The sequence below is a fragment of the Salvelinus alpinus genome, chromosome 24 (assembly GCF_045679555.1).
Source record: "Salvelinus alpinus chromosome 24, SLU_Salpinus.1, whole genome shotgun sequence".
Taxonomy (NCBI): Eukaryota; Metazoa; Chordata; class Actinopteri; order Salmoniformes; family Salmonidae; genus Salvelinus; species Salvelinus alpinus.
The window spans coordinates 30,615,277-30,639,667 of NC_092109.1; the positions used below are offsets into that span (position 1 = coordinate 30,615,277).

The 24,391-nt window shown below is 47.0% G+C and overlaps 1 protein-coding gene across 8 annotated transcripts in view; it reads left to right on the top strand.

The window, feature by feature from the left end:
• The window catches only part of LOC139552578 (disks large homolog 4-like), a 139,881-nt gene that overhangs the window by 92,121 nt on the left and 23,369 nt on the right, over nucleotides 1–24,391 (top strand). For 6 of the 8 annotated variants that reach the window (XM_071364447.1, XM_071364446.1, XM_071364443.1 and 3 more), the window contains 3 exons: nucleotides 22,230–22,283; nucleotides 22,914–22,964; nucleotides 23,136–23,260. In XM_071364447.1, coding sequence (XP_071220548.1) covers nucleotides 22,230–22,283; nucleotides 22,914–22,964; nucleotides 23,136–23,260 — 230 coding nt within the window. Of the gene's footprint in view, nucleotides 1–5,942; nucleotides 6,471–6,761; nucleotides 6,908–22,229; nucleotides 22,284–22,913; nucleotides 22,965–23,135; nucleotides 23,261–24,391 lie in introns of those variants that run through there. The other 2 variants (XM_071364449.1, XM_071364450.1) reach the window with 2 other exon arrangements.

The window sequence follows — 24,391 nt, forward strand, 5'->3', positions numbered from 1 at the left end:
GTTGGCTGCCTGGACTTTTGGACTGGTTGGCTGCCTGGTCTATTTGACTGGTAGGATGCCTGGCTTATTTGACTGGTTGGATGCCTGGTCTATTTGACTGGTAGGATGCCTGGTCTATTGCACTGGTATGATGCCTGGTCGATTTTACTGATTGGAATCCTGATATATTTTGACATATTGGACTGGTCTATTGGACTGGTTAATTGCCTGGTATTTTGGACTGGTTCATTGCCTGGTCTATTGGACTGGTTAATTGCCTGGTATTTTGGACTGGTTCATTACCTGGTCTATTGGACTGGTTAATTGCCTGGTCTGTTGGACTGGTTAATTGCCTGGTCTGTTGGACTGGTTAATTGCCTGGTCTGTTGGACTGGTTAATTGCCTGGTCTGTTGGACTGGTTAATTGCCTGGTCTATTGGACTGGTTAATTGCCTGGTCTATTGGACTGGTTAATTGCCTGGTCTATTGGACTGGTTAATTGCTTGGTCTATTGGACTGGTTATTTGCCTGGTCTATTGGACTGGTTAATTGCCTGGTCTATTGGACTGGTTAATTGCCTGGTCTATTGGACTGGTTAATTGCCTGGTCTATTGGACTGGTTAATTGCCTGGTCTATTGGACTGGTTAATTGCTTGGTCTATTGGACTGGTTCATTGCCTGGTCTATTGGACTGGTTAATTGCCACAGCCAGTTATTATTTTGTGTCAATGGTCTACAGGATATGGGTATTTGGATAATCCTTCTGTGAAGTACTGTATGTTTGATATGAGCTAGGCTTTAGGCCAGTGCAGCAGGAATAGACTGTGGCCAGGAGTGGGCAGTGTTTAACTGTGATGTTCTCATCATAACCTTGAATTGGTGGCAATGCTGCATGAACTCTAATGCATGTGTTTAATGATGAAGGCAGATAAGAGTTATGATCAACGTGCATTTGCTGTTGGACCATTATTCTGCATATTTATTTTAAGTGCAGTTGAGGGTGTTGATTAGCAAGATTTTTCCTCTGTACAAACAGTGATGTATATACAGTAACATATATGCGTCTCATTAAAAATGAGGCAGGTCGGGTGAGAAAAAAATACAATATTTGTTGTCTCTTATCTGAACACATTAATCCCTGTGTGTGTGTGTGTGTGTGTGTGTGTGTGTGTGTGTGTGTGTGTGTGTGTGTGTGTGTGTGTGTGTGTGTGTGTGTGTGTGTGTGTGTGTGTGTGTGTGGTGTGTGTGTGTGTGTGTGTGTCGGTATGAGCTGTGATGCTGCTTTGTGTGGAGTGCTCCTTAGGGATTCAGCTCCCCAGCCGGTCGGCAGTGATCCAATAAATTATATCTCCCCAACACACTCACACACACTCTTGCTTCTGCAGCGACAGGAAGCCACTGATGTGGTTTTCTAGGCAGATGGCAGTAGTTGTGGTGTCAGTCGTGCATCTCGTTGGCTGCTAAGTGCCTGACTGGTCCGTTTGCCAACAACACTGAAGACTCCTGCTCTGTTCTATTCTGTTTTGTTCTGATGCTTTATGGCAGTGGTCACCAACCATTTCTAAGTCAAGATCACTTTCTGAGTCAAAATGCATGCCAAGATCTACCTCAGGTTTTTTATTAACATGACTTAAAAAATGTAAGCCTATGCAACATTAACCAATTAAAAACAGTTCTGTAGCAGTGAGGTTTGTGCAGTAGGCTATAGGCCCAATACATTATAACCGCATACTGGCTTTGCTTGAATTGCCCTGCCAGTGTTGTTCTTCTCAGACCATTTTTTTTATTATATTTAAAAAAAATGTAGGTATATGTTCACACTGGTAATCGATCATTTGTTGTATTACTTGTGAAGCACAGCTGAGTGAGCAATATAATTACCTTTTTTTTTCTTGACTGATGGCCTGCATCTGATGGTCAGTCTGAGGGTAGGTAGGGAGCAGCAGTGAGGCTGCCTCTCATCCAACTCACTGTCCCTCGTCTCTCCCTAAAGGGAACACAGTCTTCCAGCTGATGGCGAAACTTAAGTCGCACCCATTCATTTTGTTTCTCCTATGACCAGTGAAATATTAAAGAAGACACAAGCTGCTAATAATAATAACACAAGCTTATCACAACACTTTACTGTACTCATTCATTACAGCTGCAGTGCTGGTTGTAGCGTGAGTGGAAGTAGGGAGAATGCACATTTTATGGTTTATAAAAGTGTTGACAGTGCTGAACAAGAACTTAAACATGAACTTACTCATAAAAACAGCAGCTCTTTGCGGTATTTGTTGAGTCTCTCTCTCTCTTTGCGGCAGGTGGTTGGTTAGAGCGTTGGACTAGTAACCGAAAGGTTGCAAGATCAAATCCCAGAGCTGACAAGGTAAAAATCTGTCATTCTGCCCCTGAACAAGGCAGTTAACCCTCTGTTCCTAGGCCGTCATTGTAAATAAGAATTTGTTCTTAACTGACTTGCCTGGTTAAATATATATTTTTTAATTCATGGTTTTAAACGTTTAGAAATCTCACATTACGAACTTTGCTGTGCGTTCAAGGCTTCTTTTTACAGTCTATGGCGCGAGGAAACTGTGCAGACATGGTGATCTGAGCTATCTGATTGGCCAGTGGTAGGCCTCTAAGTGATTGTCTCTCTGGGCGGTTAGGCGGAGTTCTACCGTCAGACACATGAAATGGTTCAAAATGGGAACACGCTAGGGCTGCTGAATCAAGTGCACCTACTGCCAACAAAGTGAAATGAATAAAAAAACTAGGAAAGGAAGGCTTTATCATTTTTTACAGAAATGTTTGGTGATCAGATAGGAATGCCTTGGAGACCACTGTCTTGATGACCACTGGTTTATGGCCTCCTGATGGCCTCAGGAAGCACTGCAGTGGGTTGGCATGGTGACAGGAGGTGGCCCTGCAGGCTTAAACCTCCTCAGTTATGGAGATGACAGCACCAGCGTCACAGAGCTTTGGCTTGGAGTCCTTAAGAATGTCTTAAATGAGCTCTTTATGGTGACGACAGTGCATTGACACTGAGGTCAGCCCTTAAAGACCTGTCTATGATAGGACATTACGACAGGCTTTAGACTGACAGGCTGTCCGCGCCAATCCTTTACTGTGTTTTAGTTTTATCACCACTCTGATCCCAATCACCCCTTCTCATGCATGATTACATTGAACCCTTTTACCCAATCCTACTCCCCCTATCCACTGCACATTAGCCTACTATTCTCGCTACACTATGCTATCAATCTGCCCCCCTCCCCCCCTTCTCTGACCCTTTTTGCACTAACTTTTTTGTCTCATCACATACGCTGCTGCTACTGTTTACTGTCTATCACTTTATTCCTAGTTATATGTACATATCTACCTGAATTACCTCGTACCCCTGCACATTGACTCGGTACTGATACCCTGTGTATATAGCCATGTTATCATTACTCATTATGTATTTATTATTACTTCTATTACATGTTTTACTTTCTATTATTTCTCTATTTTCTTTCTCTCTGCATTGTTGGGAAGGGCCCGTAAGTAAGCATTTCACTGTTAGTCCATACCTGTTGTTTACGAAGCATGTGACGCATAAATATTTATTTGATACTCAGCATCCTCCCTCTCTCCCTCTCATCCAACTCATCCATCTCCTCCCTCTCTCCCTCTCATCCAACTCATCCATCTCCTCCCTCTCTCCCTCTCATCCATCTCCTCCCTCTCATCCAACTCCTCCCTCTCTCCCTCTCCTCTAACTCCTCCCTCTCTCCCTCCCTCCACATACTGTATACTATGAGAGTCTGTTGACCTCCTTCATATTTACTGCCATGTTTGGGTTACAGTCAAGTAACCCAGTCATTTTTTAATGCAGGAATTCAATTACCATTTTCCTCTAACGTATTCCCCAGGTCCCTGCATCGCCCCTTCTCCCTTCCTCTCTCTTCCCCTTGCTCCCTCTCTCTCTCTGCATTCATCTCTGTATCTGACTGGTATCTTCATTTTCTTTGTCTTCCTTACTTTTCTTTAATAAATGTTTAAAGATGTCCCTGCAGCTCCAATGTAATTACTGTGCAGGAGAAGCTTAAGTCTACTGGGAAGGGGAGAGGAGAGCAGAGGAAGAGAAAGACGATGCAAGCTAGAAGAAGAGAAAATCGTCAGCATTAGATAGAAGAGAGGGAGGGAGGGAGTGAGAGTAGAGTGGGCCCTGCACTCAGAAGTGAGACAAAATTAGGTAAGGGTAGGGAAGGGGGAGAGAAATCTTATTTACCAAAATGAGGTTGTCAGCTCTGCATGTCCTTACATAACTCCTGTGTGTGTGTGTGTGTGTGTGTGTGTGTGTGTGTGTGTGTGTGTGTGTGTGTGTGTGTGTGTGTGTGTGTGTGTGTGTGTGTGTGTGTGTGTGTGTGTGTGTGTGTGTGTGTGTGGTGTGTGTGTGTGTGTGCGTGCACGTGACTGAGTGACAGAGAGAATGATAAAGAGAGAGATCATAAAAGAGAAGATGGTGGTATAGTCTCTTGACATTCTCCACTTCCTCCAAGTTTGAGCAGTTTGCCACCAAGGAGCAACGTAATTGGCTGACTCTTGCCGCTAGAGACACAGCAATAGGATGATTGCCAGACCCAGACATTACACAGTGTTTCCCACTGCATCTCTCACTCAGGCACCCCTCCCTCTCTCTTTCTCTTTGGGGATCTCTACCTCTGTCTCTCCGTCTCTCTCTTAGTGCTCCATCGCTGTCTGTGTTGCTGTCCATGGTGCTGACTTCATTGGCTGTAGCAGAGTGGGTTGGAGAGCTGGTGGAGAGGAGAGAAGGGATGGACACAGACAGACAACAGCGGAGAGAGAGAGAGAGAGAGGGGGGTACAGAGAGGGGAAGAGAAACAAACAGAATATTGAATTAAACATTAAATATGTGCTCTCTGTTCCTCTCTGTTCCCAGCGCTGCTCTAGTGAAGTGGCATCCCTGTAGAGTGGGGTCCTATTGGGAAAGCCTGGAGCAGTGGAGCACTGTCAAGCACAGCTCAGACAGACTGACTGACAGACTGACCCGTAGACAGACAGAGAGACAGACAGAGAGACTAGGGCTGCCTGGTGGCAGAAAGAAAGTGTTGCCTGCCAGAGAGGAATAGCTCATTGGAATACTGCATGTCGGCAGCATGTGGCCAACACAGTAATGACTGCGCAGCTGATTGGCATTGGAAGTGCAAGCTACTGTGCTGCGTTGGTGGAACACTGTGTAAACTGCTAGGCTGATACAGTGGGTTGCTGCTATGCTGTTTAATTGATGAGTGGTGCAGAGATTATAGTTTGAACTGACTACAGGGATATGAAATATGTATGACCAAGCACATATTGCAGTGTGTTTAACTTTAGATTACAATGTCAATATAGGTTTATGTTTATTACCCCTTGTTCCAAAGCTTAGTCACCACTCCCTCTTCAAACATAAACACCACTCTACCCTCTTTAAACACAAACACCACTCTACCCTCTTTAAACACAAACACCACTCCCTCTTCAAACATAAACACCACTCTACCCTCTTTAAACACAAACACCACTCCCTCTTCAAACATAAACACCACTCTACCCTCTTTAAACACAAACACCACTCCCTCTTCAAACATAAACACCACTCTACCCTCTTTAAACACAAACACCACTCCCTCTTCAAACATAAACACCACTCTACCCTCTTTAAACACAAACACCACTCCCTCTTCAAACATAAACACCACTCTACCCTCTTTAAACACAAACACCACTCCCTCTTCAAACATAAACACCACTCTACCCTCTTTAAACACAAACAAACACCATTAACACCATCAACACCCCTCCCCCGCCATCATAATTGCCATCAAACTTCCCCTTTTCCTTCCCCTGGGGTGGGAGGGGCACAGCAGCCGCCGCAGCATAAACTGCATCTATGAGCACAGTACAGTGTGGGGGGCACAAGATATTCGCTCAGAGAGAGAGAGAGACTACAGCGGGCTGTTGTAAAACAGAGGATGGAGCTCGAACGGAGAGAACGGTCGCGCTCCTCAGAATATAGAATAACGGAACACATTTTAGATATGCAGGGACTAATGTGTTTAGAGCTTGTTTTCCCAAATTAGATGCAACCATATTCAGTGTGACGTGAATGGAAAATAAGTAGCCCTGTCGTAGACTATTCGTAGGCTGAGCTATTTATTTTTAGTCCATATTTCAATTGACAGCTGTTCCAAATAGCACTATTCTTGTTATTTGAGAAGTAGGCTAATTATTAGACAGGCAGGTAGGCTACAATCCCTCTCAAGCTGCCGTCTTCCTCAAACGAACGACTCCACACTTGGATTACACAGCAGAGGAAGGAACGCTGTCGACGGAGTACAAACTCTCCTCAACCTCTCCCAAGTTATTTTGGTTCCCAGACCGTGATTTTGGCAACCCCGGATTTAAAAAACAATCTGGTTTGGAATGTAAAGCTATCTGCGTTCCTAGCCCAATGCTTGATATCAGGGGTATTGTTGAGATTTTTGGCTTTCGATTGTTGAAGTAATTTTGCATGAGTTGAATGTTCATGTTTAGTAGGCCTATGGGGTTATTTTAAAAAGTATATTTCACTTATATCGAGATATTCCCCGGCTATACGGATACTCCTAAAAATGTAGGCATGTGGCAGAGACTGCCTTGATATCATCTTTGATGTCATAAGTGTTTATGCATTTGTCATATTTTTGGGAGAGGAAACGCCCCTTCAGCGCTCTTTTTCTCTGCCACCCACTCACCCGGCTCGTCCATCATTTTTGAAGGTGAACGGTGTTTGTTAGGTTCCACACGGCGGCTCAGTGTTCAGCACTCAGGCAGGATGTTCATCTCGGTGTGGTATGCCAAAAAAATGGGTCGGCGATTCATCGACAACGTCCGGAAAGCCAAGAAGCATCCGCACCATATAATGGTAGGCACCAAGTGAAAATGGTGGTTGACTGATTCCTCTGATGACAGATTTGTCAGAACCAGCTATGTCATATTGCTATTTGGTATGGTGTCTGTGGTTAAATGGTTTGTGAAATTATGTGAAAATTATCAAAATGGAAAATTGAGATTTGTGATCATTACTATGGAAATATATCGTCTTTTTTGTCATGTTTAACATAGACATCCATTTACATCTTTGTTGCACCTTGAGTGAAGGTGTATTCTGAAGAATCATACATAAACTGCTTTATGAACTCATAATACTTAGTTTGGTCCATGTCTGGTCTGACACTTGGAGTCTGGCTCTCATCTAAAGCATTCTTTGTAACCAGTTTCATTAGGGTTTTCAACTCTCTGCCCAGAATGTGAAAAGATAAGGAGAAATAAGAAGCTGAATTTGTTGAGTGAGATTTTTCTCAACTCAGTGAACTCATGGGACTAATAGCATGGATGGTTTCTCTCATGGTGACAGGAATGTAGGTTCACCAACATGAAGCTTGGATTTCCGGAATGAGGATATTTGTTGACACACATTTGGTGCCTGAGAAATATGTGTGAATCACAGACCCTGTGTCCCAATCATGTGACCATATCCTCCTTTGTAGCTCCTCTGTCTACACTGTGTCAGTGTATGCTGGTATTTCAGGGAGTATATAGTCTCTATAGTTCTCACCATCCTCTGAGTCCCTCGCTGCCAAAGGTGCTTTAACAAAGTACTGAGTAAAGAGTCTGAATACTTTTTTGATTTGAATACATTTGCAAAAATGTCAAAAAAATGTTTTTAGCTTTGTCATTATGCGGTATTGTGTGTAGATTGATGAGGGGAAAAAACTAATCAATTTTAGAATAAGTCTGTAATGTAACAAAATGCGGAAAAGGTGAAGGGGTCAGAATAGTTCTCGAATACAGTTACAGTTCTCAATATCCTCTGAGTCCCTTCTATGCGATGCTAGCATTTGTCAGTTTCAGTTTCAGTGTGCAATAATGTGTAGCTGGCCCTTATCTCTCCCTACCTCTCTGTCAAACACAAACACACAGCTTTACTGCCATCTACACACCCTATTTATTTTCTGTGGAAGTGCATAAGGGGCTTTCATAAAGAACGGTGTGTGAATGATGTCCCATCAAAATGAACCCATGTAACATCCCCGTTGCACGCACGCACACGCAAACATGCACACGCGTCTGTGGATCTGCTGCCATTCCCTCCCTTCCCCCCACATCTATCTTGCCCTCTCTCATCCCCCCACCTTCCTCTCCTCCTGTCCTTCTTTGGGTAGAGCTGTGCTGCCCTCAGGTCAGGGCCAGTATGGAGTGTACTTGCCTTTTCTGTTCCTGTCTCTACTGCTATTGTTCTCTCTCTCTCCTCTCTCTCTCTCTCTCTCCTCTCTCTCTCTCTCTCTCTCTCTCTCTCTCTCTCTCTCTCTCTCAGCATCTGTTTACCCTGATTTCCCCCTTAAACAGAGTACACATTTAGACACAGCAACTACAGAAATAGAAACCAATCTCTAGTTGCCTGACTGACTGTATAATCAGTGCTGTTCTGAAAGATTTAAACACTCCAATGGAAACATCTGATTGTTGATACTCATGTGTTTATATTGCAATATGAATGGTCTTCCATATGAAGCACTAGTGTAGATGAGTGAGTGGGTTTTTTAAGTGACTGAGTGGGTTTGTGTGAGTGAGTGGGTTTGTGTGTGTTTGTGTAGGTGAGTGAGTGTGTTTGTGTAGGTGAGTGAGTGAGTGAGTGAGTGAGTGGGTTTGTGTGGGTTTGTTTAAGTGAGTGAGTTTGTGAGTGAGTGGGTTTGTGTAGGTGAGTGGGTTTGTGTAGGTGAGTGAGTGTGTTTGTGTAGGTGAGTCAGAAGGTTTGTGTGGGTGAGTGAGTGTGTTTGTGTAGGTGAGTCAGAAGGTTTGTGTGGGTGAGTGGGTTTGTGTGTGTTTGTGTAGGTGAGTGAGTGTGTTTGTGTAGGTGAGTGAGTGAGTGAGTGAGTGGGTTTGTGTGGGTTTGTTTAAGTGAGTGAGTTTGTGAGTGAGTGGGTTTGTGTAGGTGAGTGGGTTTGTGTAGGTGAGTGAGTGTGTTTGTGTAGGTGAGTCAGAAGGTTTGTGTGGGTGAGTGAGTGTGTTTGTGTAGGTGAGTCAGAAGGTTTGTGTGGGTGAGTGAGTGTGTTTGTGTAGGTGAGTGAGGAGGTTTGTGTGGGTGAGTGAGTGTGTAGGTGTAGGTGAGAGAGAAGGTTTGTGTGGGTTTGTTTAAGTGAGTGAGTTTGTGAGTGAGTGGGTTTGTGTAGGTGAGTGGGTTTGTGTAGGTGAGTGAGTGTGTTTGTGTAGGTGAGTCAGAAGGTTTGTGTGGGTGAGTGAGTGTGTTTGTGTAGGTGAGTCAGAAGGTTTGTGTGGGTGAGTGAGTGTGTTTGTGTAGGTGAGTGAGGAGGTTTGTGTGGGTGAGTGAGTGTGTAGGTGTAGGTGAGAGAGAAGGTTTGTGTGGGTTTGTTTAAGTGAGTGAGTTTGTGAGTGAGTGGGTTTGTGTAGGTGAGTGGGTTTGTGTAGGTGAGTGGGTTTGTGTAGGTGAGTGTGTTTGTGTAGGTGAGTGAGGAGGTTTGTGTGGGTGAGTGAGTGTGTTTGTGTAGGTGAGTCAGAAGGTTTGTGTGGGTGAGTGAGTGTGTTTGTGTAGGTGAGTGAGGAGGTTTGTGTGGGTGAGTGAGTGTGTTTGTGTAGGTGAGTGAGGAGGTTTGTGTGGGTGAGTGAGTGTGTAGGTGTAGGTGAGAGAGAAGGTTTGTGTGGGTGAGTGGAGCGTGTTTGTGTAGGTGAGTCAGAAGGTTTGTGTGGGTGAGTGGAGCGTGTTTGTGTAGGTGAGTCAGAAGGTTTGTGTGGGTGAGTGAGTGTGTGTGTGTAGGTGAGTCAGAAGGTTTGTGTGGGTGAGTGGAGCGTGTTTGTGTAGGTGAGAGAGAAGGTTTGTGTGGGTGAGTGGAGCGTGTTTGTGTAGGTGAGTGAGAAGGTTTGTGTGGGTGAGTGGAGCGTGTTTGTGTAGGTGAGAGAGAAGGTTTGTGTGGGTGAGTGGAGCGTGTTTGTGTAGGTGAGTGAGAAGGGTTGTGTGGGTGAGTGGAGCGTGTTTGTGTAGGTGAGAGAGAAGGTTTGTGTGGGTAAGTGGAGCGTGTTTGTGTAGGTGAGTGAGAAGGTTTGTGTGGGTGAGTGGAGCGTGTTTGTGTAGGTGAGAGAGAAGGTTTGTGTGGGTAAGTGGAGCGTGTTTGTGTAGGTGAGTGAGAAGGGTTGTGTGGGTGAGTGGAGCGTGTTTGTGTAGGTGAGTGAGAAGGTTTGTGTGGGTGAGTGGAGCGTGTTTGTGTAGGTGAGAGAGAAGGTTTGTGTGGGTAAGTGGAGCGTGTTTGTGTAGGTGAGTGAGAAGGTTTGTGTGGGTGAGTGGAGCGTGTTTGTGTAGGTGAGAGAGAAGGTTTGTGTGGGTGAGTGGAGCGTGTTTGTGTAGGTGAGAGAGAAGGTTTGTGTGGGTGAGTGGAGCGTGTTTGTGTAGGTGAGAGAGAAGGTTTGTGTGGGTGAGTGGAGCGTGTTTGTGTAGGTGAGAGAGAAGGTTTGTGTGGGTGAGTGGAGCGTGTTTGTGTAGGTGAGTGAGAAGGGTTGTGTGGGTGAGTGGAGCGTGTTTGTGTAGGTGAGAGAGAAGGTTTGTGTGGGTGAGTGGAGCGTGTTTGTGTAGGTGAGAGAGAACGTTTGTGTGGGTGAGTGGAGCGTGTTTGTGTAGGTGAGAGAGAAGGTTTGTGTGGGTGAGTGGAGCGTGTTTGTGTAGGTGAGTGAGAAGGGTTGTGTGGGTGAGTGGAGCGTGTTTGTGTAGGTGAGAAAGAAGGTTTGTGTGGGTGAGTGGAGCGTGTTTGTGTAGGTGAGAGAGAAGGTTTGTGTGGGTGAGTGGAGCGTGTTTGTGTAGGTGAGTGAGAAGGTTTGTGTGGGTGAGTGGAGAGTGTTTGTGTAGGTGAGTCAGAAGGTTTGTGTGGGTGAGTGGAGCGTGTTTGTGTAGGTGAGTCAGAAGGTTTGTGTGGGTGAGTGGAGCGTGTTGGTGCGGGTAAGTGGAGCGTGTTGGTGCGGGTAAGTGGAGCGTGTTGGTGTGGGTAAGTGGAGCGTGTTGGTGCGGGTAAGTGGAGCGTGTTGGTGCGGGTAAGTGGAGCGTGTTGGTGCGGGTAAGTGGAGCGTGTTGGTGCGGGTAAGTGGAGCGTGTTGGTGTGGGTAAGTGGAGCGTGTTGGTGTGGGTAAGTGGAGCGTGTTGGTGTGGGTAAGTGGAGCGTGTTGGTGTGGGTAAGTGGAGCGTGTTGGTGTAGGTGAGTCAGAAGGTTTGTGTGGGTGAGTGGAGCGTGTTGGTGTGGGTAAGTGGAGCGTGTTGGTGTGGGTAAGTGGAGCATGTTGGTGCGGGTAAGTGGAGCGTGTTGGTGCGGGTAAGTGGAGCGTGTTGGTGCGGGTAAGTGGAGCGTGTTGGTGTGGGTAAGTGGAGCGTGTTGGTGTGGGTAAGTGGAGCGTGTTGGTGTGGGTAAGTGGAGCGTGTTGGTGTGGGTAAGTGGAGCGTGTTGGTGTGGGTAAGTGGAGTGTGTTGGTGTGGGTAAGTGGAGCGTGTTGGTGTGGGTAAGTGGAGCGTGTCGGTGTGGGTAAGTGGAGCGTGTCGGTGTGGGTAAGTGGAGCGTGTCGGTGTGGGTAAGTGGAGCGTGTCGGTGCGGGTAAGTGGAGCGTGTCGGTGTGGGTAAGTGGAGCGTGTCGGTGTGGGTAAGTGGAGCGTGTTGGTGTGGGTAAGTGGAGCGTGTTGGTGTGGGTAAGTGGAGCGTGTTGGTGTGGGTAAGTGGAGTGTGTTGGTGTGGGTAAGTGGAGCGTGTTGGTGTGGGTAAGTGGAGCGTGTCGGTGTGGGTAAGTGGAGCGTGTCGGTGTGGGTAAGTGGAGCGTGTTGGTGTAGGTAAGTGGAGCGTGTTGGTGCGGGTAAGTGGAGCGTGTTGGTGCGGGTAAGTGGAGCGTGTTGGTGTGGGTAAGTGGAGCGTGTTGGTGTGGGTAAGTGGAGCGTGTTGGTGTGGGTAAGTGGAGCGTGTTGGTGTGGGTAAGTGGAGCGTGTTGGTGTGGGTAAGTGGAGCGTGTTGGTGTGGGTAAGTGGAGCGTGTTGGTGTGGGTAAGTGGAGCGTGTTGGTGTGGGTAAGTGGAGCGTGTTGGTGTGGGTAAGTGGAGCGTGTTGGTGTGGGTAAGTGGAGCGTGTTGGTGTGGGTAAGTGGAGCGTGTTGGTGTGGGTAAGTGGAGCGTGTTGGTGTGGGTAAGTGGAGCGTGTTGGTGTAGGTAAGTGGAGCGTGTTGTGTGGGTAAGTGGAGCGTGTTGGTGTGGGTAAGTGGAGCGTGTTGGTGTGGGTAAGTGGAGCGTGTTGGTGTGGGTAAGTGGAGCGTGTTGGTGTAGGTAAGTGGAGCGTGTTGTGTGTGTAAGTGGAGCGTGTTGGTGTGGGTAAGTGGAGCGTGTTGGTGTGGGTAAGTGGAGCGTGTTGGCATAGCTTTTAGGTTAATTGTGGTTCATTTTGTCTTGACTGACTGAAGCCATTAGAAAGTTGCGTTCTGTTTGCTTGATAAAGTGTTGAGGGTGTTGGAGCACATTATTGTGACACTGCTTAGCTGTTGGCTTATGTAGAGCCACATTGATTATACCACAGCTACAACATACAGCTATCCTACTAAACATATGTTAGGATTTTAGTTAATGAAATAATCTGACAGACTAGAGGTATTACCCGAGTTAGCCTGTAAGATCATTATTATAGGTACATTATCATTTGAAGTGATACATATTCATTTTCTTCTAAAATCTCTCTGTAGTCTTGAAGACCATATCTGCTGATATAACAGCATTGTTCCCTAATTTTGCTTGACTAAAAAATAGCTTTTTCCCACTGCTGCGTTGGGGTTGTGCATTGACATACAGTTGAAGTTGGAAGTTACAAACACTTAGCTTGGAGTCATTAAAACAAATTTTTCAACCATTCCACAAATGTCTTGTTAACAAACTATAGTTTTGGCAAGTCGGTTAGGACATCTACTTTGTGCATGACACAAGTCATTTTTCCAACAATTGTTTACAAACAGATTATTTCACTTATAATTCACTGTGTCACAATTCCAGTGGGTCAGAAGTTTACATACACTAAGTTGACTGTGCCTTTAAACAGCTTGGAAAATTCCAGAAAATGATGTCATGGCTTTAAAAGCTTCTGATAGGCTAATTGACATAATTTGATTCAATTGGAGGTGTACCTGTGGATGCATTTCAAAGCCTACCCTCAAACTCGGTGCCTCTTTGCTTGAGATAATGGGAAAATCAAAAGAAATCAGCCAAGACCTCAGAAAAAAAATCTGGTTCATCCTTGGGAGCAATTTCCAAATGCCTGAAGGTACCATGTTCATCTGTACAAACAATAGTACACAAGTATAAACATGGGACCACGCAGCCGTCATACCGCTCAGGAAGGAGACGCGTTCTGTCTCCTAGAGATGAACATACTTTGGTGCGAAAAGTACAAATCAATCCCAGAACAACAGCAAAGGACCTTGTGAAGATGCTGGAGGAAACAGGTACAAATGTATCTATATCCACAGTAAAACGAGTCTTGTATTGACATAACCTGAAAGGCCGCTCAGCAAGGAAGAAGCCACTGCTCCAAAACTGATATAAAAAAGCCAGACTACGGTTTGCAACTGCACATGGGGACAAAGATCGTAGTTTTTGGAGAGATGTCCTCTGGTCTAATGAAACAAAAATAGATCTGTTTGGCCAAAATGACCATCGTTATGTTTGGAGGAAAAGGGGGAGGCTTGCAAGCCGAAGAACACCATCCCAACCATGACATACGGGGGTGGCAGCATCATGTTGTGGGGGTGCTTTGCTGCAGGAGGGACTGTTGCACTTTACAAAATAGATGGCATCATGAGGTAGTAAAATTATGTGGATATATTGAAGAAACATCTCAAGACATCAGTCAGGAAGTTAAAGCTTGCGTCTTCCAAATGGACAATGACCCCAAGCATACTTCCAAAGTTGTGGCAAAATGGCTTAAGGACAACAAAGTCAAGGTATTGGAGTGGCCATCACAAAGCCCTGACCTCAATCCTATAGAGAATGTGTGGGCAGAACTGAAAAAGCGTGTGCGAGCAAGGAGGCCTACAAACCTGACTCAGTTACACCAGCTCTGTCAGGAGGAATGGGCCAAAATCCACCCACCTTATTGTGGGAAGCTTGTGGAAGGCTATCTGAAGCGTTTGACCCAAGTTAAACAATTTAAAGGCAATGCTACCAAATACTAATTGAGTGTATGTAAACTTCTGCCCCACTGGGAATGTGATGAAAGAAATAAAAGCTGAAATAAATCATTCTCTCTACTATTATTCTGACATTTCACATTCTTAAAATAAAGTGGTGATCCTAAATTACCTAAGACAGGGATTGTTTACAAGGATAAATGTCAGTAATTGTGAAAAACTGAGTTTAAATGTATTTGGCTAAGGTATATGTAAACTTCCGACTTCAACTGTATTTCTAGGGTTTTAGAAGGGAGCTTTCTAGTCTCCCCTACAAGTATAGACATGCTCTCTAGTGCATCCTGATCCTCAAGTGAGCGATGATCAATCTGTGGAGAGACAGAGCAGAAATAATAGGAATGTTTTGTTTAAAGGGTAGCAGCCGTCGATCGCTTTCTTAATGAACACACACAAAGTACCACTCCGTTGATTCTACCTTTCCTCCAAGCTTTCTCTCACTCTCTGTCTCACTCACTCACTCACTCACTCACTCACTCACTCACTCTCTCTCTCTCTCTCTCTCTCTCTCTCTCTCTCTCTCTCTCTCTCTCTCTCTCTCTCTCTCTCTCTCTCTCTCTCTCTCTCTCTCTCTCTCTCTCTCTCTCTCTCTCTCTCTCTCTCTCTCTCTCTCTCTCTCTCTCTCTCTCTCTCTCTCTGCTCCCCTGTTGAGGCCTGGTAAAAGCCTGCTGGTCAGCATATTTAGGCTAGCTGTGTATTCATATTTCAGCACTCTCTGAGGCCTGGTTCTAATTTGATGTTAAAACATTTCAACTCTAGGGAGGTAGGGAGCTTGTGGGGTTATTTTTAGCTGTTTGCAGGTGAACTACCTTTAACCTTTGCCACTGCAGCAGACTGATTGACGTAACACTGTCTTTCACATCATCACCTAAACCTGCACACTGACTCCATACTTCCTCCTCCTACTCTATAGCAGGTGTATACGTCAACAATACACACAGCAAAATGTAGCCTTGCAAACACACACATCCGCTCAATCAGATATACAAACTAACAAAACACATATTCACTCAACCGCTATGTTTATCTCTCTCAATCTCTCTCTTTCTCTCTTTTCTCTCTCTCACTTTTCTCCCTCTTGTTCTGTCTTTCTGTCTCTCTCTTTCTCTGTCTCTGTCTGTCTATCTCTCTTCTTTGTAATGGCTCCAGGGTATTGTGAGTCTAGAAATCAAGCAATCACATCACACTCCTCCAACCCCTTATCTGTCCTCCACAGTCAGTCCTCTCTGTGGGGCGAGGCTCCCCTTCCTCTCTCAGGGCTCCCAGTCTCAGTGTTTTTGTCGTTTGCCTTCACCCCTTGTCCTCTGGTGATTACTGCTTCTTGTTAGGACCCTGTCAGCATACAGAGTGCTGGACAGTGGAGGGTGCTGGATTGGATCTCAGCATGCCCTCCTGTGGGGAAAGACGGGGCCAGAAGTGAAACGTTCGACTGTTAGAGAACAGTGGTGATCAGGGTTGGGGATAAAGCTTGGGTTTAAATGACTGCTTTAAGTAAGATGTTTATTTAAGAATTAGTGTCAGGATCAGTATTCTGGGCTGTGAGCTTTTGAGCCAGAGGTTCCAGTTCGTGGCTAAAGGTCAAGACTCAGGAGTTTGATATTGGACAAGGGATGAAGGTTATATCAGGAGTTTGATATTGGACAAGGGATGAAGGTTATATCAGGAGTTTGATATTGGACAAGGGATGACAGGTAATATCAGGAGTTTGATATTGGACGAGGGATGACAGGTTATATCAGGAGTTTGATATTGGACAAGGGATGACAGGTTATAATAGGAGTTTGATATTGGACAAGGGATGACAGGTTATATCAGGAGTTTGATATTGGACAAGGGATGACAGGTTATATCAGGAGTTTGATATTGGACAAGGGATGACAGGTTATATCAGGAGTTTATGTTTTAACAGTGAAGGTTTGGGGGCGGCCTGGAAAAGAAAGACAATGGAAGAGCTGAGTAGGTGGCGTAACAATATATGTGGGTGACTGTTAAATTCCCTAAATCCAGCCTCCCACTTCCTGACAAAGAACAGGGAGGGAGTCACCTATCAAACCCCTGCAGGAGGACTGTGTGTATTGGGGGTTGTGTACTAACTGCACAAGGTATGTTCCTCAGCCTGGATATATAGGATACTTTTGACACGTCAGATAGTAGCTCGACGTGTTTGGCCCAGTTAAAGGCGTTAGCGGCTCTGTGCAGCCATACAGTAACAGAAGGTGACACAGACTCAAGGCAGGAGGAGAGATGTAGGCCGACCCTGGGATGAAATCCCTGCAGTAGGAATACAGATCCTTTTTGAGTTATAAAGTTGTTTTTTTAATCCGGCCCAGATCTGTCCAAATGGTTTGATTAGCCTATAAAGTAACTTAGTACTGCATTTGAGTGGTCTTTAGCTTATAGTTTGTGTGGCCTGCAATTTACTGCTAGAATTTTAAGTAGTGCAGAAGAGATGCAGGTTTTGAGTGGTTTAGCTGCTTGGTTTTGAGGTTGTGAACCTGGAACAGAGATAAGGGAGAGGCTTTATAACACCTACACTCCAATATGTTCTCAATGTATCTGTCTGCTATGAGATATGAGCCTTCCTGGTTATTGTCATTGCTGCCCTCCTCTCTCTCTCTCTCTCTCTCTCTCTCTCTCTCTCTCTCTCTCTCTCTCTCTCTCTCTCTCTCTCTCCTCTCTCTTTCCTCTCTTTCTACTCTCGCCTCTCTCTCACCCTCTCTCTTTCCTCTCTTTCCTCTCTCTCTCTCACTCTCTCTCTCTGTTTCTCACTCTCTCTCCTCTCTCTCGCCCTCTCTCTCTCTTCTCTCTCCTTCTTTCTCCTCTCTCGCATTCCTCTCTTTCTCTCTCTGTTTCCTCTCTATCTTTCCTCTCTCTCTCTCCTCTCTCTGTCTCCTCTGTCTCCTCTCTCTCTCCTCTCTCTCTTTCTTTCTCCTCTCTCGCATTCCTCTCTTTCTCTCTCTGTTTCCTCTCTCTGTTTCCTCTCTCTCTCTGTCTCCTCTCTCTCCTCTTTCTCCTCTCCTCTCTCTCTCTCCTCTCTCTCTTTCTTTCTCCTCTCTCGCATTCCTCTCTTTCTCTCTCTCTTTCCTCTCTCTCTCTTTCTCCTCTCTCTTTCCAACAGCAATTAATTAAGAGCCTAACAAGCTGCATTAATGAGTCTGTTCGGGCGTATGGGAGGGAGGGGGGGGGGGGGGGCTGCAGAGAGAAGTTCAACTTTTATGTTGGGACAGATGTTCTGTCTTTAGGTAAGTGAATGAAGAGAGAGAGAGAGAAATAGAGAGAGGACAGAATGCGTGTGGTACAGTAGCCAACAAGGAATTGAAATGGGGTTTCTGGCTTATGTCCAGGTGAAGATGACATCATCCCTCAGGCGTCCTCTGCTCCGTTAGTAAAACTGTGTGTCTCTGCTTAATGCCTCATCACCATACAGATAGATGATCACGCACTAAATGGAGATGGAAGGAAGACTTCTACTCTAGATTAGAGATGTAGAGCAGCAGGTAGCCTAGCAGTTAAGAGCGTTGGGCCAGTAACCGAAAGGTCGCTGGTCTGAATCCCCAAGCCAAATAAGGGGGAAAAATCTGTCAATGTGTTGCATTGCAAGGAAATTACCCCTAATTGCTCGTGTAAGTCACTCTGGATAAGAGCGTCTGCTAAATGGCGACAATATAGATAGATGTAAGATGACACAGACAATGAGCATATTTCTTGATCTGATCTCAAGTGCCTCTCTCCCTCTGTCTTTTCATGATTGCATTGCATATTCTCTGCATCATAGCATATTACTGTATCTCACCCTATAGTTACAGCATAGGAAGCAATAATCCCCTCCAAGCTGTTCCTTCTAATAATGCTAATCCTAAAGGAATCCCATAGGAATATTTCTAGATAGTACAGAGAACTGTACATGAAATGCCTGACAGCTTCAATGTACAGCCCAAATGGAGCTGTCAGTGTCAAGAGTTAAGAGCGGATTGATCCGGTGATGCTTCAGATGACGTAATAGACGTAGTGGAAAGGATTTCTACTCCTCTGGTGTTTTTGCTATGATGTTCTATGCCATATAGCTAGAGCTTTAGACCATCGGAATGAACATCCAGGTTACCATGGAGACAAGCTTTCCTCCGAGCCTCAGAGGCTCCAGTGGCTGATGCTACTGTATTCTGTAGCCATGGTAGCGGTGGTCAGGACAGGAGCGAGGGATGGAGTGGGCCAAACCTCCAGAGGATAGTTTGGGACAAATTGGCCAACGATGAATACAAACTGTCTGTACAGAGAGAACATGTGACATTTCAGTAGATGCAGTATGTGCTGTAATAGCAGCATGGAGAAAGAGAAATGTTTGGATAGAGTCCGAACTTAAGGGATGGAGATGGAATTATCGAGATATGCGACATATCTGGGACTCATTGGAGCAGTGTGATTGTCTGTGTGTGGGGGTTGTGTGTGTGAGAGAGAGTGTCTGTGTGTGAGAGAGAGTGTCTGTGTATCTCTCAGCAGGCTGTCGGTTGTTGTGAAGGTCGGCAGGCTGGTTTCATGCTGCTGCTGCTGTTGTTTGCTGCTCTGTAAGCACTTTGGATGCACTGTGTCTCCCTCATGCTAATCAGGGAGGGACAAAATAACAGAGAGAGAGAGATGGCAGAGTATTCTCTAAGGAGTACAGCATGCTGCATCCCCTCTTCTGACATCAGATGGGGAGATGCAACAGTCATTATTTTGGAGAGAGGAGCAGTGAGGGGAGAGGGCTGAAAGGGATGAAGGGAGTTCAAAAGCGAGAAAGAGAGACCGAGATATAGAGAGATGGAAGTAAAATCCCCACCAGACAGAGTAGTCTCTGTCACTGTACAGGACAATCCTACACCATCCTAATGCCAATAGGCCTGGCATGTCATTGACTTGTTGTCTTGTCAAATGTTGTGTTGTTGTATGTGTCGAACTGCTTTGCTTTATCTTGGCCAGGTCGCAGTTGTAAATGAGAACTTGTTCTCAACTGGCCTACCTGGTTAAATATAGGTGAAATAAACATTTTAAAAATGTAAAATTAGCAGCTCCCTGATTAATGACATCTAGTCTGCTGAAAATAGATGTCCTGCCCATTGGTCTCAGCTTTCAGATGGACTCTGCTCTGGTCTGGTCTGATCTGCTCTGGTCTGGTCTGGTCTGATCTGCTCTGGTCTGCTCTGGTCTGCTCTGCTCTGGTCTGCTCTGCTCTGCTCTGGTCTGCTCTGGTCTGCTCTGGTCTGCTCTGCTCTGGTCTGCTCTGGTCTGCTCTGCTCTGGTCTGCTCTGCTCTGCTCTGCTCTGCACTTCTCACAGGTCATCAGTGATACAGCATGCATCCGGAGGCTTTGTAGAACTCGGAGCGAGAGGAACCACACGGATTGCCTTGAAAGCTAGCATCTCTGTTAGATGTTGCCTCAATGTTGCCTTTCATGATGGTGTTATGAAATGACTACAAACCCTGAATGTATTCATAGAAGCATGTCACAGAATGTTGTCAATGGGACACTGATCCAGGGCTTTGCTAGATAACGTTGACTCACAGGAAAGAGATGCAATGTCAGGGTCTTGTGGCTGGGGCCTTGTGCCTGGGGTCTTGTGGCTGGGGTCTTGTGCCTGGGGCCTTGTGCCTGGGGTCTTGTGGCTGGGGCCTTGTGCCTGGGGCCTTGTGGCTGGGGTCTTGTGGCTGGGGTCTTGTGGCTGGGGTCTTGTGGCTGGGGTCTTGTGGCTGGCGTCTTGTGCTTGGCGTCTTGTGGCTGGGGCCTTGTGGCTGGGGCCTTGTGGCTGGGGTCTTGTGCCTGGGGTCTTGTGCCTGGGGCCTTGTGGATGGAATTTTGTGGCTGGGGCCTTGTGCCTGGGGCCTTGTGCCTGGGGTCTTGTGGCTGGGGTCTTGTGCCTGGGGCCTTGTGCCTGGGGTCTTGTGGCTGGGGCCTTGTGTCTGGGGCCTTGTGGCTGGTGTCTTGTGCCTGGGGTCTTGTGGCTGGGGTCTTGTGGCTGGGGTCTTGTGGCTGGCGTCTTGTGCCTGGGGTCTTGTGTCTGGGGCCTTGTGGATGGAATTTTGTGGCTGGGGCCTTGTGCCTGGGGCCTTGTGCCTGGGGTCTTGTTTATGGAATTTTGTGGCTGGGGCCTTGTGGCTGGGGCCTTGTGGCTGGGGCCTTGTGGATGGGATTTTGTTGCTGGGGTCTTGTGCCTGGGGTCTTGTGGCTGGGGCCTTGTGGCTGGGATTTTGTGACTGGGGCCTTGTAGATGGGATTTTGTGGCTGGGATTTTGTGGATGGGATTTTGTGGCTGGGGCCTTGTGGCTGGGATTTTGTGGATGGGATTTTGTGGCTGGGGCCTTGTGGCTGGGGCCTTGTGGATGGGGCCTTGTGGCTGGGATTTTGTGGCTGGGGCCTTGTGGCTGGGGCTTTGTGGCTGGGGTCTTGTGGCTGGGGCCTTGTGCCTGGGGTCTTGTGGCTGGGGTCTTGTGCCTGGGGCCTTGTGCCTGGGGTCTTGTGGCTGGGGCCTTGTGCCTGGGGCCTTGTGGCTGGGGTCTTGTGGCTGGGGTCTTGTGGCTGGGGTCTTGTGGCTGGGGTCTTGTGGCTGGCGTCTTGTGCTTGGCGTCTTGTGGCTGGGGCCTTGTGGCTGGGGCCTTGTGGCTGGGGCCTTGTGGCTGGGGTCTTGTGCCTGGGGTCTTGTGCCTGGGGCCTTGTGGATGGAATTTTGTGGCTGGGGCCTTGTGCCTGGGGTCTTGTGGCTGGGGTCTTGTGCCTGGGGCCTTGTGCCTGGGGTCTTGTGGCTGGGGCCTTGTGCCTGGGGCCTTGTGGCTGGTGTCTTGTGCCTGGGGTCTTGTGGCTGGGGTCTTGTGGCTGGGGTCTTGTGGCTGGCGTCTTGTGCCTGGGGTCTTGTGCCTGGGGCCTTGTAGATGGGATTTTGTGGCTGGGGTCTTGTGCCTGGGGTCTTGTGCCTGGGGCCTTGTGGATGGAATTTTGTGGCTGGGGCCTTGTGCCTGGGGCCTTGTGCCTGGGGTCTTGTGGATGGAATTTTGTGGCTGGGGCCTTGTGGCTGGGGCCTTGTGGCTGGGGCCTTGTGGATGGGATTTTGTTGCTGGGGTCTTGTGCCTGGGGTCTTGTGGCTGGGGCCTTGTGGCTGGGATTTTGTGACTGGGGCCTTGTAGATGGGATTTTGTGGCTGGGATTTTGTGGATGGGATTTTGTGGCTGGGGCCTTGTGGCTGGGATTTTGTGGCTGGGGCCTTGTGGCTGGGGCTTTGTGGCTGGGGTCTTGTGGCTGGGGTCTTGTGGATGGGATTTTGTGGATGGGATTTTGTGGCTGGGGTCTTGTGCCTGGGGCCTTGTGGATGGGATTTTGTGGATGGGATTTTGTGGCTGGGGCCTTGTGGATGGGGTCTTGTGGCTGGGGCCTTGTGGCTGGGGCCTTGTGGCTGGGGTCTTGTGGATGGAATTTTGTGGCTGGGGCCTTGTGGATGGAATTTTGTGGCTGGGGCCTTGTGGCCGGGGCCTTGTGGATGGGGTCTTGTGGCTGGGGCCTTGTGGCTGGGGCCTTGTGGCTGGGGTCTTGTGGCTGGGGTCTTGTGGATGGAATTTTGTGGCTGGGGCCTTGTGGCCGGGGCCTTGTGGCTGGGGTGTGGAGCAGTCAGTGTGTCAGGCAGGACATGTCACAGGGACTGTTTGTGGTGTTGTCATCATCATTAGGCTCTAAAATGGCCGTGGCTGTGACTGTAGGGCCTGCCTGCCTGCAGAGGGAGAGGCTCCACAGTCTGAGCAGGGCAGACTGACTCCATGCCTGCTTATCCTGAGGAATCACTCAAACACTATCTCACTGTACAGAAAGAGGGTCCGGGACAGAAAAATATTGTATCTGACACAAGGCCGTGGCCCTAAATATTTAGTGTGCGTGCGTGCGTGCGTGCGTGCGTGCGTGCGTGCGTGCGTGCGCGTGTGTGTGTGTGTGTGGGCTAACATTTTCTCTCCTCTCTCCCTTTCCAGGGAAATTCTCCCCCAGTGGTGGTGAACACTGACACACTTGACGGCTCCCCCTACGTAAGGATCGTTATTTACTGCAGAGCACTGGTTGATTGGTCATCATCCTTCACAATCCTCATCCCATAATATGTTAAATAATGCCACTTTAATAATGTTTACATATATTACATTACTCATATCACATGTACTGTATATACTGTATTTTATACCATCTACTGCACCTTGCCTATGCCGCTCGGCCATCGCTCATCCATATACTTATATACTTATATGTATTCTCATTCACCCCTTTAGATTTGTGTGTATTAGGTAGTTGTTGGGGAATTGTTAGATTACTTGTTAGATATTGGGGCGGTAGGGTAGCCTAGTGGTTAGAGCGTTGGACTAGTAACCGAAAGTTTGCAAGTTCAAATCCCCGAGCTGACAAGGTACAAATCTGTCGTTCTGCCCCTGAACAATGCAGTTAACCCACTGTTCCTAGGCCGTCATTGTAAATAACTGACTTGCCTAGTTAAATAATTCTTAACTGACTTGCCTAGTTAAATAAATGTTTAAAAAACTTACTGCACTGTCGGAACTAGAAGCACAAGCATTTCGCTAACATCCGCTAACCATGTGTTTGTGACCAATTTGATAGACTTTATAATCACTCACGGAAAGTGTGCTGGCACTGTGTCTTCCTCACAGGTCAACGGGACAGAGGGGGAAATTGAGTATGAAGAGATTACACTGGAAAGAGTGAGTGTCTTTTCAACAGATAACTGGAATGCTGCCAACATGGTGTGAAAGCCTTAATACCACCATCCCACAACCAATCAGGGACAGTCACATTAAAATGTATGTCATCTAGTACAGTTTGGTCTGTAATAGTCACCAGGTTTGATACTGTACATTATGGTGTGTGTTCAGGGTAACTCAGGCCTGGGCTTCAGTATAGCTGGGGGGACAGATAACCCTCATGTTGGTGATGACCCCAGCATCTTCATCACCAAGATCATCCCTGGAGGAGCTGCGGCCCAGGACGGACGGTTGAGGTACGCCACTAACTAACTACTGTACCTAACGCAGCTGACATCCTCACCTCTTCACCCCCCTCAAGTTGTCAATCCCAACCTTGACTCTCAGTGTACATACATTCACAGGCTGCATTCACTCAGTCAGCCAGACAGACACTTTTCACCACTGAGCCCACCCATCACAGAGGAGCTGCCTAAATATAGTCCTCCCCCCTCCCTTTGTTCCCTCCTCTTCACCCTACCCAGACCCTCAGTACCACACTCCACCATCCATCTCTGTGTCAGCCTTGGACTAGGGGCTGGTCCAGACTCCCACTCTCTCCCTCACAGGCCTGTCCATTACTGAAGGAATTTAACATGGCATTTAAAGAGCACATTTGGGATTGTAAAAGGTATCAGAGGAGATGAATATTACAGATCTACCACATCCCTCATGGCTGGCTGGACTACCACCATCCAAATCACACGTATCCTTACTCATACAGTTGATATTTCTCTGAATGTTATAGAAAATTCTGTAGCTTTGAATGTAACAAAAGACAGTTTGAGAGTCAATAAAATGTTTTGAAATATGCCTCTAATGTAAATATTTAGCCGTGTAAATTTAGTGTGTTCCTCAAATGAAGCAAGATGGTATTTAAAAAGCAGTGTTTTCATGGTGGGTGATTATGCAAAGGCAGGTGTCAGAATGTAACTTTAGGAGCAGGTGACGTAATGGACAAGGTCATAACAATGTCATGTCCTGAATATTAATGAGCACCAAGGTTTTGAAAAATGTGAATCACATTATGGTGCTTGAAAAGCCTTGTCTGCTATGTATCAACATACTCTGAGGACCTCAAAATGAGCTGACGCTGAGCCATAGGGGTGGTGGACTGACTGGCTGACTGACTGACTGACTGATCCATAGGGCTGGTGGACTGACTGACTGAGTGAGCGATCGAGCTGGTGGACTGACTGACTGACTGGCTGACTCACTGACTGACTGACTGATCCATAGGGCTGGTGGACTGACTGACTGACTGACTGGCTGACTCACTAACTGACTCACTGGCTGACTGGCTGACTCACTGACTGACTCACTGGCTGACTGACTGACTGACTGGCTGACTCACTAACTGACTCACTGGCTGACTCACTGACTGACTG